The sequence below is a fragment of the Puma concolor genome, chromosome B1 (assembly GCF_028749965.1).
Source record: "Puma concolor isolate L17-30 chromosome B1, mPumCon1.1.hap2, whole genome shotgun sequence".
In the NCBI taxonomy this organism is placed as follows: domain Eukaryota; kingdom Metazoa; phylum Chordata; class Mammalia; order Carnivora; family Felidae; genus Puma; species Puma concolor.
This window is the reverse complement of record NC_141670.1, coordinates 49,911,848-49,930,191: the sequence shown is the minus strand read 5'-3', so window position 1 is coordinate 49,930,191 and position 18,344 is coordinate 49,911,848. Positions and strand designations below refer to the sequence as shown.

General features: G+C 41.5%; 2 protein-coding genes across 9 annotated transcripts in view; one reads left to right on the top strand and one right to left on the bottom strand.

Annotated features, from left to right (window-relative positions):
• Window positions 1-549, bottom strand: part of ELP3 (elongator acetyltransferase complex subunit 3) — a 96,487-nt gene extending 95,938 nt beyond the window's left edge. Inside the window, exon 1 of the mRNA XM_086703768.1 lies at window positions 435-549. Coding sequence (XP_086559894.1) covers window positions 435-453 — 19 coding nt within the window. The 5' untranslated portion in view covers window positions 454-549. The remainder of the gene's footprint in view (window positions 1-434) is intronic.
• A 117-nt stretch (window positions 550-666) lies between these two features.
• The window catches only part of NUGGC (nuclear GTPase, germinal center associated), a 56,662-nt gene continuing 38,984 nt past the window's right edge, over window positions 667-18,344 (top strand). Inside the window, exons 1-7 of one of the 8 annotated variants that reach the window (XM_086703762.1) lie at window positions 667-1,408; window positions 8,957-9,078; window positions 11,283-11,371; window positions 14,073-14,177; window positions 14,791-14,899; window positions 15,716-15,938; window positions 16,420-16,650. In XM_086703762.1, the coding sequence (XP_086559888.1) occupies window positions 11,329-11,371; window positions 14,073-14,177; window positions 14,791-14,899; window positions 15,716-15,938; window positions 16,420-16,650 (711 nt within the window). In that variant the 5' untranslated portion in view covers window positions 667-1,408; window positions 8,957-9,078; window positions 11,283-11,328. Of the gene's footprint in view, window positions 1,409-3,888; window positions 4,042-4,421; window positions 4,533-8,956; window positions 9,079-10,077; window positions 10,192-11,282; window positions 11,372-14,072; window positions 14,178-14,790; window positions 14,900-15,715; window positions 15,939-16,419; window positions 16,651-18,344 lie in introns of those variants that run through there. The other 7 variants (XM_086703767.1, XM_086703764.1, XM_086703761.1 and 4 more) reach the window with 7 other exon arrangements.

Below are 18,344 nucleotides of genomic sequence, written 5' to 3'. Positions count from 1 at the left end.
GACTGTCCCACAACCAAGGACTGAGTTTTTCTTTCTTTTTCTTTCTTTCTTTCTTTTTGTAACTAAAACAACAGGTTAAACGTACCATAAAATGTTAGCAAATTAAGAGACCCGAGAGCACGTTAAATCGACCAACCACGTTGACTCCTTGTAAGGCATACCTTGGAATAAAGCTTTTCCTGCCATCTATGCAAAAGACACCAAGTGACTGCCAAAAAAGAACAGAGTAACGGCAGGCTAGCTTAAAATGCACAATATGTAAAACGAGAAGACAGAGGACTGGAGCCGACACACAGACTGACCCTAAGTGGCAGAGCGACTGGCTGAGGCAGAGGATTCCCGCGGGAAAAACTGCTTTCAGCACCTGACCGCCAAGGTGTTCGCCCCTCCCCTACTACCCCGCAAACCCACCCGCTTCTCCCTCCCTTCCGCACCTTTCCGCTTCTGCCTCATTTCTCCGCGGTAGTCGTAGCTGCTACCACACACGCCGTGGCTAACAACTCAGACCTCAGGCAAAGTTGACAGCCACAAAGCAACCCCAGCCTGTCGTAAAACGACGGTCAACATATCGTAAAGCTGTTCCCAGAAGACGGCGCGCGCAGAGGCCCGCCCCGCCCCCCAGCGGCGGCTCGCGCAGCTGCAGGAGGCGGAGAGAATCTCCAGCCCAAGCTGCTCCTGCCTCGGATCTAAAGGCTGTAGAATGGGATCCTCTAAACGCCGAGGAGCTCATGGGCGCTAGAAAGCTCGACCTGGATGGACAGTAGAGCGGCCGGACAGTGCTTGTGTACAGAGGCTACGCCAGGCTTATTTAGAGAGGCTCCGTTTTATCTATTGCGTTTTTAAGCTAGCCTACCCTTACTCTCTAACTTTTTGGCAGTCACTTGGTGTCCTTTGCACAGATGGCAGGAAAATGAGAGTGTGAATGGGGATGTCTCTAAATAAGGGTACTTGAGCCCAGGGTCCGCCTCCTCCAGGGAGGCTGGGCTGGAACCTCGGTGGGAGATAGTTCGAGGATGAGCCCGCTAGTGTGGTGTAAACTAAATCCAGGGCCTGGTGGCTATTATCATATTTACACTGGAGATTCCCAAGCTTGGCTGCGTATTAGAATCACCTAGAGAGTAGTGAAATATTCCAGTGCCCAGATCACATACCATACCAAATTAAATATCAAGGGGTAGAGCCAGTCATGTTTTAAAGATCCTTGGGTGAGTCCAATGTGCAGCAAAGTTTGGGAACTACTGAGCGAGACCAGAAATGATCGTAACTTGAATCGGAGGAGTAAGCTGTGGAGATGATGAGAAGTGTTCAGATTCTGAAAATATTTTGGAGATTTCAACACGATTTCCCGACAGACCAGATATGGGATGTGAGAGAAATAAAGACATCAACATCAAGCTTTTGGATCAAGGTACTGGAACCATATAGTTGCCATTAGCTGAAACGGAGAAATCTGTAGGCAGAGTGGGGTTTTGAGGGGGGTGTAAGGAGGTCAATTTGGATATGTTGTATTTGGGATGCCTAGTTAGCAGTAAGGCATGAAAAAGGTTCAGGCTGTACATGCCAAATGAGAGTTATAGGTATATCGGTGAAATTTAAAGCTATGAAACAAGGTGAATGTAGAAAAGAAAGAGAAGACTAAAGGCAAAGCTTTGGGGCATTCTAATCCTAGCAGGTTGAGAAGGGGAATAACCAGCAAAGGAAGGTGAGGTGGTGCCCCCAGGGAGTTTAGAAGAAAACTAAGAGAGGTGCGGTTACCTGGAAAACAAGCGAAAGTGTGTTGAGGAGGGAGTGATCTACTGGGTCAAAGGCTGCTGAAGGATCAAGTCAGACGAGGGTCGAAAATTGACTAAGATCAATGGAGACTTTGACAAGAACAGTTTTATGAAACTGTAGATGTGAAGGCTTGACTATAGAAGGTTTATGATAGATTGAGAGGGGAACTTGAGAGTGAGTTTACACAACTCTTGAGGGATTTTGCCTTCAAGAAGTACAGAGAAATGGGGTTGTAGCTGGATGAGAAAATGGTGTCAAAGGAAGTGTTTATTAAAACAATAAATAACATCCAGTTTTTATGTCAATGGGAATAATCCAATGGAGAGTGAAAAATTTTTTTAATGTTTTTTTAATGTTTATTTATTTTTGAGAGAGAGACGCGGAGGGGCAGAGAGAGAAGGAGTCACAGAATCCGAAGCAGGCTCCAGGTTCTGAGCTATCAGCACAGAGCCCGACACGGGGCTCGAACTCACAGACTGTGAGATCATGACCTGAGCTGAAGTCGGACGCTTAACTGACCGAGCCACCCAGGCGCCCCAAGAGTGAAAATTTAATGAATTACAAGAGGAAGGTACTCTTCTTAGCACTGCAGTTGGAGAGAAGGGATGGAATCTGGTGCACAGGGGAAGGGATTCCCTTTTGATGGGTGCCTGGATAGTTCATCTATTAACAGGAAGGCAGAGCACCTGAATATAGATTCTGATGGAAGTTTTCTTTCAATTGCTTCAATGTTTCCAGTGAATTCAATGAAAGTGCAGCCTGGTAGCTTCCCCACACTTTTAACAGACCTAGCATTCAGGTGTCCAATACAGGTATCAAGGACCACCATAAAGAAACCCAAGCAGCTTTAAAAATGATCAAAATTAATTTTAGTCATTAGGTATTTTAGTAGTGCCTCTGATTTCGAATACGGTTAACTGTTGAAGCAAAGAAACAGCCAGTAGGGGGAGAGCTAAGCATACGTGACATGAACAGAAGATTAAGGTGTAATTTTGCCCGGAAAGAGAAGTAAAGATCCAACATTAATGATGATAGTCATGCTGATTTTCTTTGCTTTGAGCTTTATACCGGTATTTCTATGGTTTTCTTATGGACGAGGCATATCATCTTGCTAAAAGTTCAAAACAACTTTTGAGATCACAGTCTAAATATTTATTTATAATTCTTGTTGACCTCTTTGCTTTCTGAATCCCCACTTTGGAATAAAAAATACCTACAGTTACTGAGAATTATCCTAGTAACAACTGAGTCCTCCTTTGAAGGTCAAACGTAACCTGAAGCTGAAGGTTAAAAAAGATAGCTTTTTCCCTATACTTGATGTGATTGTTTGGGTTGCCAAATACAGTAGAGTAGGTTCTACTTTCTTGTCCATTGGACAGCACTTTTTAAATATTTGTTTTTCTGGTTTAAAAAATATGAATATAAGATTAAATTCCAGAAAGAGTTCTTTAAAACTGTATGACAGGGGCACCTGGGTGGCTCAGTTGATTGAGCAGCTGACTTCAGCTCAGTCATGATCTCATGGTTCCTGAGTTCGAGCCCCACATCAGGCTCTGTGCTGACGGCTCAGAGCCTGGAGCCTGCTTTGGATTCTGTGTCTCCCTCTCTCTCTGCCCCTCCCCCTTGCGCTCTGTTTCTCTCTCTCTCTCAAAAATAAATATTTAAAAATTTTTTTTAAAAAAACTATGACACTTATTTCTGCAATCAAACAACCTAGCGTTGTTTGGGTTTTGGTGAGTTCCAAGACTTTGTTATCAAGAATCGGTTTATCTTTACCATCTCACGTCATCCATCTTACCCAGTTGTCTTTGTATTTGGGGGTGTGGGAACCAGTGCATTGTCTCTCTTGGGACTGGGGCATTTTTCCTAACTGCTCAAGTAAGTTAGATCCATCAGAATAAGGTTCCTCCTCAAGGAAAGGATGCTGCAGGGTTGATGGTGCAATTTATTTAGAAAGAATAAAAATGACTAATATCTGCCTGCTTGTAGGAATAGAGCAGAGAAGAACGTAAGATTCCCCAATTCACACACAATTCAAGTTTAAATGAAAGGGGAAAATAGTGTGAATCAGTTTCTGAAGGAGGAGATTGTCATAAATAACCCTCAAATGGCAAATCAGTTTCACTTCTGCTTGGGTGAATTTGGCTTGTGACTGTGGCCACAAAGGGTATATACCCCAGCTGGTTTCACATAGCTATACTAAGGCAAAGAAACAGCTACCATATCCTTTGTGGACTCCTAGAGCTGAAGCAGATAAAGTGACATCTGGTAAGTTGTATTTCTTATGTAATTTATGCTGTAACTTATGGTTGATTTAAGAAACAAGCTTTCGATTTACCGAAACATTGAGAAGATAGTACTGAGAGTCCCCATATAACCCACACCCAAGTTCCTCTCTTATCTTACGTGAGTCTGGTACATTTGTCACAATTAGTGAACAAATATCAATAGCATTAATATAAACTAAGGGCTGTACTCTATTCAGATATTCTTAGTTTTTATCTGCTGTCCTTTTTGTGTTCTAGGACACACATTACAGGTAGTGGTCATGTTTCCTTAGGCTCCCCTTGGCTGTGACAAGTTTCTCAGACTGTCTTTGCTTTGATGATCTTGATGGTTTTGAGGAGTAGTGGTCAGATCACCTGTAGGATTAACCTTTATTGAACTTTGTCTGCTTTTCTCATGATTGGACTGGAGTGATGGGTTTACGGGAGGAAGATCCCAGAGTTAAAGTGCTGCTGTCATCAGATCACATCAAGGTACATACAGACAACATGATCTATGACTGTTAATGTTGACCTTCATCACCTGGCTGAGGCATGTCTGTCAGGTTTCTCTACTGGAAAATTCCTCTTTTCCCCTCCTTCCATACTGCCCTCTTTGGAAGGAAGTCGCTCTGTAAAGCCCACACATAAAGAGTGGGGAGTTATGCTCCCTGTCCTCGAGGGTGGAGTATCTACATAAATTATTTGGAATTTTTCTGTATGGAAGAATTGTTTCTTCTCCCTCTCTTAATCTTCTTAAAGTAATTTTTTTTTTCATGAAGGAAAGTGGGTTTTACTTTCTTTGTTGGTTTAAGTGAACTTTAAGGCTAATGCAAAGACCAATGAACTAGAATCTGGAAAATCAAGTTTTAGCTTGAATTTTACATAAGGGTATGATCTCAGGCCAGTCACTAAGTTTTCTCCCTTCCAGAAACACAGCAATTTCAGTCATCATTAGGGGTAGTATTAATGTCATCTTATGCCTCATTAGCTTTGGCAAGCTTGGGGGAGCAGTATGAGAGGATTTGAATTCATTTTGTTAGAACCTGATAAGGCACATTATGAAAATATCTGCTTCTTTTACTTACCTATTCATCCAGGGGAGAAGGAAGGAAAAAATCATGCAATCCAATAACTCCCTTACCGTAGCTACCCCTGGGGGCTGTGCTTCTCAGGTTGCACACATTAGTTCGTGTATTAATGCTGAAAATATAACTCTTGTCCTTCGGGGGTTCGAAGACCCTTGTTTCACTTTTGCTTCTGAGCTAATGTGTTTAAATTGCTTTTTTGGCACATACCTAGTTTGGAAGAGCAGTGCAATGTCCAATAAGTGGTTACGACGTGTTGCCAATACTAAAGGTACTTAAAACTTAAAAAGAAGGGAAATAAATCCTAAATGTCACCAACATTCCATAAGTTTATTAAGAATCTCCTTTTCCTTATTTCATACTCCAGCCCACCCCCCTGTGGGAGGAGGACAAGACCTTCACCAAGGGTTCTTGAAGGATGATGAGTTAGAATTCACAAGGTGATTGATCAGTGTGGACAAGAATGGAGTCAGTTTATCAGTTAAGGTGGCATATGTACCCTCAAAACTAGAGACTTGGCCCAGGTGAATACTAGTACTGACTTCTAGTTTAACTGTCTTCACCAAATATTCTAAAAATAAACGACATTTGTAAACATGCTGAAGTGCCTGCAGACCAACTGTGCATACAATATTACATTTAATCCGGGTATGTATTATATTTAATCCAGTGAACTCCTGATACAGGTATCTTTATATTCTAATTTTCTAAGAGGGGTAGGTGATTTGATCAGTGTTACATTGAAGCCCTGGAGTGTGATCCCCAAATTCAGGCATTCTGACTCCAAATCCGGAGTAATGTCCATTACATTTTGGAATGTAAGCCCTGTGTGTGCAAACACCCTCCCCATTTTGTTCCCTGATGTATTACCAGCACCCAGAACAGTGCATGGCACGTAATAGACACTCAGCAATTATTTGAATAGATGTATGAATGAATGTAATTGCTGCTATTATTAATCTTACCACCTAAGATACACTTAAAAGATACACTTCATTCATTCAACAAATATTTATTCAGTGCTTACTATGTACCAAGCCCTTCCCACATTCAGTAAAAGTAGGGAATAAACCAGTTGATGATAATACCCCATAAAGGAAGTTTGCTAGGTTAAGCATTTTGATTTTTTTTTCCCCATTAGAGCTCCCTTGGGGGGTGGGGGTGGGGGACAGACAGAAATAAAAGGAAAACAAGAATCATGTAGGAAAGGTTAATGATGTGAAGCAAGGTGGGGTGAGATGAGATTCTGACTGAAGGAAAAGAGCTAGGGGAAGAGAACAGGATGTTTGCAATTCTTAAACACATTCAATTCTGCATTAGACACAGAAGGAATGCAGTGAAAGTGTACTACTCAGTCTCTCTCTCTCTGTCTCTCTCTCTCTCTCTGTCACACACACACACACACACACACACACACACACACACACACACACAGTCTTGTTTTACTTCTGAGGGCATTGAACAATGTTCAGGCAGTACCTTCAGTTTGAGTCCTAAGTACATTTTTATCAAGTAGCTACTCTCAGTCCTACTCTACAGCTTTCATTCCCAAAATGCTTTTGTCATGTATTTGAAGGAGCCCCTCATTTGTGAGCACCCTTCCCTCCACTCTTAAGCTCCAGAGGCTTTATTTAAATAGTATCTATGAGAGGCTGCTTGGTGGGAGGACGAGAACACTGACCTTGGAGTCACTCCAACCTTGGACAAGTTCCTTCCCCTCTCTGGGCCTCAGTGTCCATATCTCTACAATAAGGGGCTTAGGAGCATTCTTTATTTAATTACACTATATGAAGCTGTTCTAGTACAGGAATAACTGTTACATTTGTGTCACCTCTGTTATGTTTCTTTAAGAAAAAAAAGACATTAAGCAAGTACAAACAGAAGAAAGGAGGAGTGGAAGAAGCAAAAATAACTGTCAAAAATCATAATTATTTAACAGGAAATGCATTCTGTGCAACCTTCCCATATCTAGCTAAATGTGCAGAGTCTCATTTAAAAGATGCTATTCTTAGGCTCAGTGCACATGAATGTAAATACATACTAAAAGCAAAACTTAAGTGCTAACCGCGTAGTTGAAATACAAGTGAAATAAACCACAGGTGAATACCTCGCCTGTGTGAGCAATAAATTTGCACTCCTTTCTATTGCTTCTCCACAGAAGCCAAATTTTCACAAAATACAACCACCATTACTGCCCTTCCTTGGGGTAAAGTGGATCCCTACATAATCTGAGGAAGGACTATGCACCCATGGGTCATTGGCTCCTGAAAGTGAAATGAACCTGAAATTAGAGACACCTTCCTTGTGCTACTTTTGATTACATAGGAGCCCTAATCATTGGTATGGTCTTGGTGTCAATGGCAGGTGACATTTTAAAATAAGAACTTTAATCCTTTTGGCATCCAACTAAATCAGAGAATATTCATGGTTTAAGGACTTGTTCAACTCTCATTTATAGGTGGGAAAACTAAGCCCCAGGGTGATAAAATAACTTTTCTGAAGTCTTACAGCTCTTTTGACTGGTGGCAAAGCCAGCACTGTACTTTCCACACCTGATTTGCAGTTTATGGCCCTTCCTACCATCATTTAGTTTAGCTCAGTGACTATGTACGGAGTGTCTGTACCACACTACTCCTCTATTCACTGATATATTTGTTTATAAGCTTTGCTTTTTAAGTGCCTGCTGTTTCCTTCATTCTACTTTCTCAGTCCTACTGTTAATTATCTCTTTCCATTTTCCTGTGTCTTAGTTTGCTGATTAAATGGTCCCTTTCTGCCAATCTTTGAACACTGGCAGAAGGAATCACAAGCACACCTCAGATAATTTTCAATTTCTCCAAATTTCAGTTAGGGATCACAGATTACTCATGGACCATAGATGCTCCTGCATGGGAGGCTCATGGTTTGGTGTGTCCCCACTGTGTGCAGCTAAGCCCAGCCCGAACCCAGATAGTTATATGCTAACAGCCCTTGCTGGCCATTGTGTACAGTAGACTTAATAAATGACGTTAGATGAACTGAAGTTTCTGTGACCCCAATGGCAGCCAAAACCAGTGCCCAGGATTTGGTGAACATGTCTGCTTCTCTTCTAAATCTACTGCTGTCTCAGTTTGAAGGGCCTTATTCTCACTGTTCGTATGGTAGTAACACTTATCAACTTCTTAGTCCTTTTGGACTTCATCTGACTCCACTATTTCTTCCTGGATTTTGGCTACCAGAACACAAGTTACCCTGGAGGTCTACAGTGCATTTGTCTATTGATAGGAGCACACATTTTGTTTTGTTTTCAGTGATCTCTATGATACAGTGCCTAATGTTTTATGTGACTGTGGCTCATTGAGCTGCTGATTTCAGGAAACAACAGATCTCTTTCTTAGGGGTTATTCCTAGCTCTGTATCTAAAGTTATTGATGGGGGGTGCCTGGCTGGCTCGGTCAGTAGAGCATGCGACTCTTGATCTCTGGGTTGTGAGTTTGAGTTCCACATTGGGTGTAGAGTCTATTTAAAAAAAAAAAAACGTTGGGGTGCCTGGGTGGCTCAGTCGGTTAAGTGTCCGACTTTGGCTCAGGTCATGATCTCATAGTTTGTGAGTTTGAGCCCTGTGTGGGGCTGTGTGCTGATAGCTCAGGGCCCGGCGCCTGCTGCGGATTCTGTGTCTCCCTCTCTCTCTCTGCCACACCCCCTCTCACGCTCTGTCTCTCTTTCCTTCAAAAATAAATGAACACCAAAAAAAAAAAAAAAAGTTAAAAAAAAATAAAGTTATTGATAGGCATTACCATATACTCACACACATTATAGCTCATCTACCCTTTGCTTTCCTCTCTCACCTAGATCTTGATGTGGTTTGGCATTTCCAACTCAGCACTACAAACCAGGAACCGCTTGCAGCTCTAGTGAATTTTTGTGACCTCATAGAGGACTTCCACTGCCAGCTTTGCTGGTGAGCACTTCAAGTAAGAATATAGGATCTGGGATTTGAAGAGGCCTTCAAGCTCATCTAGTCTAATGCCATTATTAAGTGGTCATTCCGGTATAGGTTCAGACACATTTAGTGGCAGAAAAGTCATTACTTTCTAATGAATTTTATATGCACCTCTAAGGTAATGTATTTGAAGACCACTATGAGATCTTCTCCCCATCTTCTGCCTTTGCCTGTGTCATTCCTTCTTCAAGTTCAGCTTTTGTGGTTCCTATGAAGTCGTCTTCCCTGTTGATGTTGTCCTTGTCTTCCCACTCTCCCCTTTATTTCTTAAGCCAGGATTCCAATTATATAAAAAACTAACATGGTTTAAACAAAAACTTAACAAAAACTGATTTGGTTTTTAAACATCCTTTGGTTTAGAATCTCATCAGGAGCTTCCCATCCATTATTTTATTTATTCATTCATTCACCAATTGTTGTCAGTCATTGCACTTCCTGATGGAAATGCAACATTGAAACAAATGTAGGTATGACCTCAGATAGCTCATGGTTCAGAAAGGAAAAAGGGACAAGGAAGCATGGTAACAGAGATGTGCTTGGAGCAGTGGTGACACAAGAAGGGAAAGATTTGGGAATCAGGACACAGTTTCACAGAGAAAATGATAAAACAGGATCTTAAAGAGTAGGAATTCGCCGAGAAGAAGAGCAGAAGAGTACCCCACATAGAGAGAACAGCCTATGCTAAAATGTATGGAATAGGGCGCCCTGTCTTGGAGAACTGTAAGGAGTTTGGGGTGGTCTGAGAGGGAGCGTCAAGATAAGGAATGAAGAGATGAGGAACTCTGCCTAAGGCTCAGGACCTTGCACACAGTAGGGATTCACACCACATCCAGCCAACACCCACCAAGTACAGAAACCATTTGGCCAGTTAATATCCACCAGCCAAACTAACAATAAGAGGCTGTTTTGACTGAGGAGCTGTGATTTTCATTTGGAGTTAATATGTAAATGAGGCATAATCTCTCTAACAGCCTATGGGTTTAGTGGCAGTTGACAGATCAGGTGGGATTTTGCATTTCTCAGAAGGGCCAGTGACTCTCTGCTTTTGAAGTACATGGCTGAGTGATCCAAACAGCAACATCAGGTAAGGAGAGGAAGCACTTTGGGGCTCTCCCCAACTGTGTTGCTCAAATTCTCCTCTGCGTGTGGAGACAAAGAAACTCCAGGGTAGCATATCATTACCCAGTGTCCTCTGTTCTGAGCCTCTATGGGTCCCATTCTCCCTCCACGCCCAATTTGTCTACCTATGGACTGGAGACAGGTTGGATTTGACATTTCTCCTTTTGGATGTGCCTCTCCTCCCCCAACCCCCCAACCCTTGCAGATGCCCTAACCTATGGCACTGCATATTGGCCATGAGCTGGGGTGGGGGTGGGGGTCTTCCTCATTGAATTGGAGTGGGGTAGCAAGAAAGACTCAGAGAACCTAGTTATTGCATCTCTCCTTCCCCACTCAGTAGTTCCCAAAGCAACTCCAGGGAACCCTAGAAATATGGAATATTCCATCCATCTTCCAGATTCTTGCTGAGATCTGCTGGGACTAAGCATAACTGAACCTGATTGGGCCACTAATACTGCACCCAAAGCAGCAAAGCCATATAATTTCACCTTTATGGTTCTGATCACTAGAGGTTTATTGTTACTTTAGAGTTTATTGTTACTAAAGATCTCAGATAATATCATTTTAAAGTTCTATACATACAACTATTATTGAAAACCAATGGTCAGGGGCGCCTGGGTGTTTAGTCAATTAAGAGTCTGACTTTGGCTCAGGTCATGATCTCATAGTTCATGAGCTTGAGCCCTGCGTTGGGCTCTGTGCTGACAGCTCAGAACCTGGAGCCTGCTTTGGATTCTGTGTCTCCGTCTGTCTGCCCCTTCCCTGCTTGCTCTCTCTCTCTCAAAAGTAAATAAACATTAAAAAATTAAAGAGAAAAAAGAAAACCAATGGTCAAACATTGATTTTTGTCATGTTTAAATCAACACGTAGTATACAAGGCATTGTGAGGAATTCAAAGATAAGTTAGAATGGCCATTGCACTCTAACAGCTTGGAATCTAGTTGGGGAAACAAAGCATAAGCAGATTTACATGTTGTTGTTATTATTTTGCTTTATGTATTTATAATTTCTGCTGTTATTGTCACCCCCATCTTTGTACTTTGTATATATTTTTAGGCTGGTTCTCCTAAGTGGACAAAAGCAGGCATTTGCATAACAGGAAATGGAAGAAACTGAAGATTTTGTGGGTCAGGGACCACACCCAGGTAACATCCCTACAATATCCCCTGATGGAGTGCATACTTCCTATTTACCACTATATAATCAAGGGCAAATGGGCTGAGAGTATTTAACTATAGTCATTGTTCCTTCCTCTTTATTCAGAAGCTGCTTTCTCATGACACAGCTTAATAGTGAATGAATATAAACTATTTCAAGAATTAAATAGCCTATTCATGATGTAGTGGGTTATCTCACCAGCAATTAAATTTGAACACCTCTCCCCTTTTAAAGGGAGGTTTCAGAAAGCCATCTTGGATTTTCAGAGGGTAGCCTCTCTGTGAATGGGCAAGGTAAGGCACCTGGAAGCATTTCAGGCACTGTTCTTAGAAGGGAAGATGTAGGGTGAATCCCCTTGGAGTCAGTGAGGTCAGCCTCCCTCCCTAGAAGGCTGGTGTAGGGTCCCTGGAGCCAAGGAGAGAGCCTTCCCTAGGAAGATGCAGGAAAGTAACCCCTGTGTGTAGAGAACAGGATGTATCACATGTATTTCCTCACTCATAGGGGATGAAATCCCTTAGGGGCAAGGAATGTAGGGTTTCTGGGTCAGTGGGGTGGTGGCTAGCGCTGAAAGAGTGGAATTGTTCAGCTTGGAAGAGCTATGGCAGTCTCTGGCAACCCTCTGGATCAGCAATGAACCTGTATCTTGTGTTAGGTGGCTGGGGATCAGTTTTTTGAAGTGACACCTTGTGGCAGCAAGAAGTAACAGCGGCAGTAGACTAGGTTTACTTCTTTGGCTTGCCCCCACCCAACCTTACTGCTCTTTTTCTTCGGTGATTCAGTGTAAAATGCTGGGAAAGGGGAGGGAGTGCTTGAGCAGTTACAGGGAATGAGAAGAGATGTGTCCAGTTCAGGCCAGTTCATTCCAGTTACAATTTAAATAGAAATACTACCCTTAAATGGTCTAAGTCCAAGATAGACTACTTTCTCCTTTCCAAGTGGTTTTTCATTTTAGCGATTGAAGAAAAAGTTTCACATCCTGCTGTTTTGTCTGACTTCCTAGCCTTTGCTTTAGTTGAGGAATAAACTTTCAAGCTTTTATCAGATTTCTTGCCAGTTCCTGTAAAATTGAAATGAAGGCCATGGATACATGGGCATGTCCCTTGTTTTATACATGTGGCTAAGATGTGCAAATATCATTCACACAAAAGATTTCCTGAGTTAACAAAGTTGAGATCAAGGCCCAACATCCTTTACTTTCCACACACAGATACCTTCTTGTAGCACAGGCTAAAGTATTCGTCAGCCTGTAGCTTGTCTAAGGGCCTGAGTGGTATATTCTTTTCTTCTCTGCCTCTTCCTTCTCCAGCTCCAACCACTGAGCCAGCAACTTGGTATTTAATTCTAATGCGGTCCTTAAACTAAGGCATGATGAAATCTTTGAGTTGAGCTGAGTTAAGAAGTTAGAATGTCTCAGATAGAGGGTCTGAAATACAAGCTCTTTCAACACCCTGTCACTGCATGAGCATATGAGGTGGCAGAGATTCCAGGTTTGGCAAAGAGCACCTTTCTGCACTGCAATACTTTATGGGGTGTGAGCTGGCTCCAGGACATGGCGGGATTTGTTCTGGAAGCCATAAGGCTGAGCAGAGAGGGAGGGCTGGCTGGACTATCTGGAAGACCTGCTGTCTGGAGCCCAGTAGTGGAGGCTGTACCTTGCAGGTTGCTCTCCTGGGTCCTGATGTGAGCCTTCTTCTCTGTGGTTCCTCAGGGAATATGACCTCCCAATATCATGCTCAGCCTTGCGGGCTCATACCCTTCCATGAGCCATGACTCTTGAGGATCAATTCTCCAGGTTCATCTCATGGCCATTTCCCAAGGCACGAGCCAATCCCAGGAGCACTGGGTTAGGATCATTTCCAATGACCTTGACTCCAAAGACCCACTTATCGCCCTTTTCTAACCATGTGGATACTGCCAGGGGGTATTTTCTAAAACTCATCCAGAATACAATGTTTTGGTTGTACCCTTTCCAGAGAATTATGGACCCTACCAGCCCTTCACTTCATAACCAAAGGAAACCCATTAAAGTGAATAAATCTTGGGAGAACTACAAAGTTTTGCTTCATGGGGATTTCTATTCTTATTTGTGTAAGGAAGCAGCTGCTAATGACTTTCAGTGAGGAAGGGGGAAAATTCTCCCAAATTTAACCTCTGAAGGGCGTGCACTGGTAGAACATCCTCCTGAATTATTACATTGCGTATATTTTTGTCAGCCCTCTCATCTCATAGATGGTGAAGAAGTGGTTTGCCCTGGTCATGTGGCCGATTCTTTCCTCTGCATTCTGCTCCTGATCAATTTCTTTCCCAGTTTGAAATGACCTCCCAGAGGCCTTTCTTCACCCCACACTTAGTCCTCTCTTGGGTTTCTCTGTACACAATTGGCATATAGTGAAGCAGATCCAGCCATTTTGGCTTCTTAGGGTTTCCAAACCTGTCATTTAATGTCAACATATGTTCTGGGGAGATATTTTGGACTCTGCACTTCAGATCTAGATGCGAAGTTCTGTGACTCCGGGAAGTAGGGACCAGACTGGAATGGCCCAATGGTGCCTGCTTCTGGAATGACTTTACGCATACAGAGCTGACAGGAGCCTTCTTAGATTCTTTGGGTTTGTGTGTTGATAGAGGTCAGGCAAGTATACTATGACCCAGGATCTTTAATTTTATATAATCTCTGTTTATCTCTAGTTGATGATGATTTATTTAAAGAGCCAATGAAAAAAAGAAGACGTTCAGATAGAGACCAGCGGTTCCGAGCATTTCCCTCCGTGGAACAAAGTGCTCTTAAGGAATGTGAGTGTCATGAAACTGCTGTGGAGCTTCTTTTAATGTGGCTCTGTCCTTTTCCAAATGTGTTAAAATGCTCAAGGAAAGAGAAGGTCAAATTGGAAAGAAGGATGAAACATAGTCAAATCATCCTGATCCAGAAAAGGGGGCTTCAGAGTCTCTGCAGAGATCTATAATTTGACAATTCATCTGTAGGAGTCTCTGGATAGGAGGGTTGTTATCAGAATAACCTCTTCCTGATTAGAACAAAGACTGTGAAAATGGTTGATTTGGTGCCTTGGTGAGTATTAATATGACGGCCTTGCAAGTTTTCTTTTTATGACCACAAGAGAGAAGAATCTAGAAGGGCTATAACCCATGACAAAGCCTATGCTGACTTCTGTAACAAGGAGTTTCAGAGCAGGCTAGCTCCTTGAGAGGCTTTCACAATCAATAATTGCCATCTCCCATGAACTAGTATCTGTAGTGTCAGATAACTTGCTTTCATATTTAATTGGCTTTTCATTTCATTTCTTTTTTATTCCCTTTCTCTGATGTATTGAGCACATTCCTCTTTTGGAGACCTAGTACTTGATCCCTGCCAGGTACATCCCAGGTAATACATCCCTATTGATTCCAGATGAAAAACTGGAGTCACGGACCAGAAGGGTTTTGAGCAATACTTATCAGAAACTTATTCATTCTGTCTTCCTGGATGACAGCATTCCTAATGGAGTCAAGTATCTCATGTGAGTCTGATATCAGCTATCATAAAATCTTCCTTCCATGTCTTTCCTTATGTTACTGTAGATGCTTTTCTCCAACAATGAAAGGGGATTTTCAATTAGAAACTAAGGAAAGGAGGCTAAAAAGTTATATAGCTATGGGCTATTATTGTTTATACTGATAGTTGACATTCATTGGGTTGCCACTGTTGCTAGATAACCTGCTAAGTACATATATCAAATTTCATTTAATTGTCCCAATACCCCTATAAAGCAGGAACTATTAGTATCATCCCAGTTTTACTGAAATTTTGGCTTAGAGAAGCCAAGAAGACATTGACCAAAATCACACTGTTGGTAAGTGAAAGGGCATGAATCCAATCCAGGCTGTGTGAAACTTTAGCCTGTGCCCTCAACTGCTAGGCTCAGATGACTAGAGGGACTTGATTGGTGACAGGGCTGAATCTCCTGCTCAATAAGACTCTGTGTTGCTCTCAGCAATGCCTTACCTCTGCCCAAACTTTATATCTAGGAACCAGACTATGTAATTTCCACAGGACACAAGCAAAATTGCTTCATATCTATATAGGAATTACAGAGCTTGTATAGAATTATCATTTCCAAGTAATGGTACTTACTTTTTGCATAATATTTTTTGATCCTCGTGACAACTATGTAGTAAACAGGGACTAATATTCTCCTTTGATCAAGAAAATAGTGGAGACTCAAAAAATGTACGACTTGCCTAGGATTCGAACTCAGGTCCTTCGTGTTCTGTTTTGATACTCTTCCCACTGTGCTTTGCTGACCAGGACAATGTATATTTAAAAACCAATTTAGAAACAGGCTACTTGCCTTGATTGAAAAACCATCATTGGACCCAATCTACATTGGATTATTTGGAAGCACAGGGGCTGGGAAGAGCTCCCTGATCAATGCCATCATCCAGCAAGCAATGTTTCTACCAGTGTCTGGAGAAAGTATATGTACATCGTGTATTGTACAAGTGAGCTCAGGCTGCTGTGAACAATACGAGGCCAAAATCCACCTTCTCTCTGACCAAGTAAGTGTCTCCTTCCTTCCTTGCTTCCTTCCTTCCTGTTTACCCTTCCTGTTTTTCTCTCTCTCCCTCCTCTCTTTCCTCCTTCCCCCTCTTCTTTCCTTCCTTTTCTCTCTTTCCTTCTCCCTCTCATTTAGAGATTAACATGATATTCTTTGTAAATAGAATTTAGGCCTTTGTTAAATGGAAAGAACATAGTACAGAATGAGAAAGCTCAGTGGAGCGAGATGGGGGTTTTAGCCTGCATCCTGTCACTATTGTTATGGGACTTTGGGCAAGCCATTTCCCTCTTTGGCTCCCGGTTTCCTCACTGACAAAACAAGGGGTTTGGATTAGATGATCTCTTGTTGGATTAAATGATTTTAGATTTCCTGAATATGAAGTCTCCTCCTGCCACCCACTCCCCAGAACAATGGCCTCCTCCCTTTGTCGTGGTTTTCTGTATCTGTGTTTTGAGAGACTTGGACCTGTTCTCCCTTGGCAGGAGTGGAAGGAAGAGCTGAAGAACTTGACTAAACTCCTGCACAGGACAGAGGAACTGGACAGAGAAGAGGCAGATGCATGGGACAGGGATGATGCAGTGGAGGAAGCCATCTGGAAGCTACAAATTCTTTATGGAAATGGGGCGGAAAGGAAGAACTATGAAGAGTTACTAAGGGCAAAGCCCAAAGGAAAGATTCCCACATCCAGAATCATCACCCTCAAGGCAGAAGAGGTAGCTTCAAGATTTTTTTCTTTATTTTATCATGTGTCTCCAGTATAATAATTGAATCCATTTAGGAGATTTGCTCAAGGCACGGTGTTTTTATTGGAAATAAGTTGATACCCAAATCAGAAGCATCCCTGACCAAGTTCTTTTTCGTTATTTATGGCTGTCAAATGAGAAATTTTAGTGTCTGAATGGGAGATCTTTTGTGCACAGGAAAGACTATTTATAGTTGCTTGAGGATTAATTAAGGATGCTTTGGGCTGCAGATGTTAAAAAAAAAAAACACCCAATTTACAATGGCTTAAATGAATAAGGATTTATTCATTTTCTCACATAAGAGTCTGGAAGCGGTTGAGTTTGTGGGTTGGTTCAGTGGCTCAACAATATCAAGATCAACACCTCCTGAGTTCCCTTGGCCGTTCATCATACTTGTTGCCTCATAGTCACAAGATTGCTACTGAGGTGCTAGACTTCACAGCTGGCTTCATGGCAGAAAGAAAAGGATAAAAAGTTGGCATCAAACACATCTCCCCTTTCCTTGGAAAGTAAAAGCTTTCTCAAAAACACCCCCAACAAATTTCTGGGTAGATTTTTTTTCAGAACTGGACTCTGGTTCGGGCACATGGCCTTTCCTAGCTGAAAGGGAGTCTAAAGCAAGAAGCAGATGTGTTGTGATTGGCTGTGCAGACAGACAGACAAACACTATTCAGCTAGCACAGACAGAGGACAGGATGGATATTGGATATAGTAGAACAACTCTCTCCTCACTTTTATAATCAATATCCATCTTATTAAATTACATTTCATTGTAAATTTAAGACTTGTAGAACTAATGTGTAACTTATTGAAATTATATATTTAAAACCTAGGGTTTTTTTGTTTCTTAAAATTCATTTTTAAAATGTTGCTATTCTATTTATAAATCCGGCATTTTTTTTGTATAAAATAAGAACAATTACTTACACTTGTTCTAAAATTTAGCATTCAATTACATGCTAAATTTAACATAGCAAATCCTCCTTAAATAGCTCACACTACTTATATAATTAATCAAATTTCCTTAGACTTTTTATATTATAGTTCAAATTTAATATATTCAGTTCTCTCAAAAATTTTTAAATACTTGGCCAGGCACACTTAGAAGTCAAATAAATGAAATCTTTCAAGTCACCTAGCTCTTGTATAGCTAGGAAATCAAACAAATAGTCACTTTATATTTAAATGGGTATTACTGTTCAGAATAATTACACTCCTAATGTCTAAAACATAGACTGAGCATGTCCAAAGAAATACAATGATTATAAAACTGATTACTTTATCTGCATACACACAACTTAACACCAACTAAGTTACACCAAGGTATCAGTATCCATTTCTTCAATATTCTGTATTTAGAAATATCCCTTCCCAGTATTACAAATTTAGGGTTGAAACAAGGAGTGGAAATATTCATTGAAACACAATTACATCTCAGTGAGTGAGGGCACAGATTGGGTTTGTGTCCGAGGTTCCAGACTACTATGAAGGAAGCTGAGTCTGCCTCCTAGAATGATTTATCCTGAGCCAATTTATTGGGTTGAGCCTTCTTACACAAAGGGACTTCTCAAGCCCATGTTTGTTCTTTCACATTGCCCTTAATGTATCTGCTTTATTACTATTTTTTAACGTTTATTTACTTTTTTTTTTTTTTAATGTTTATT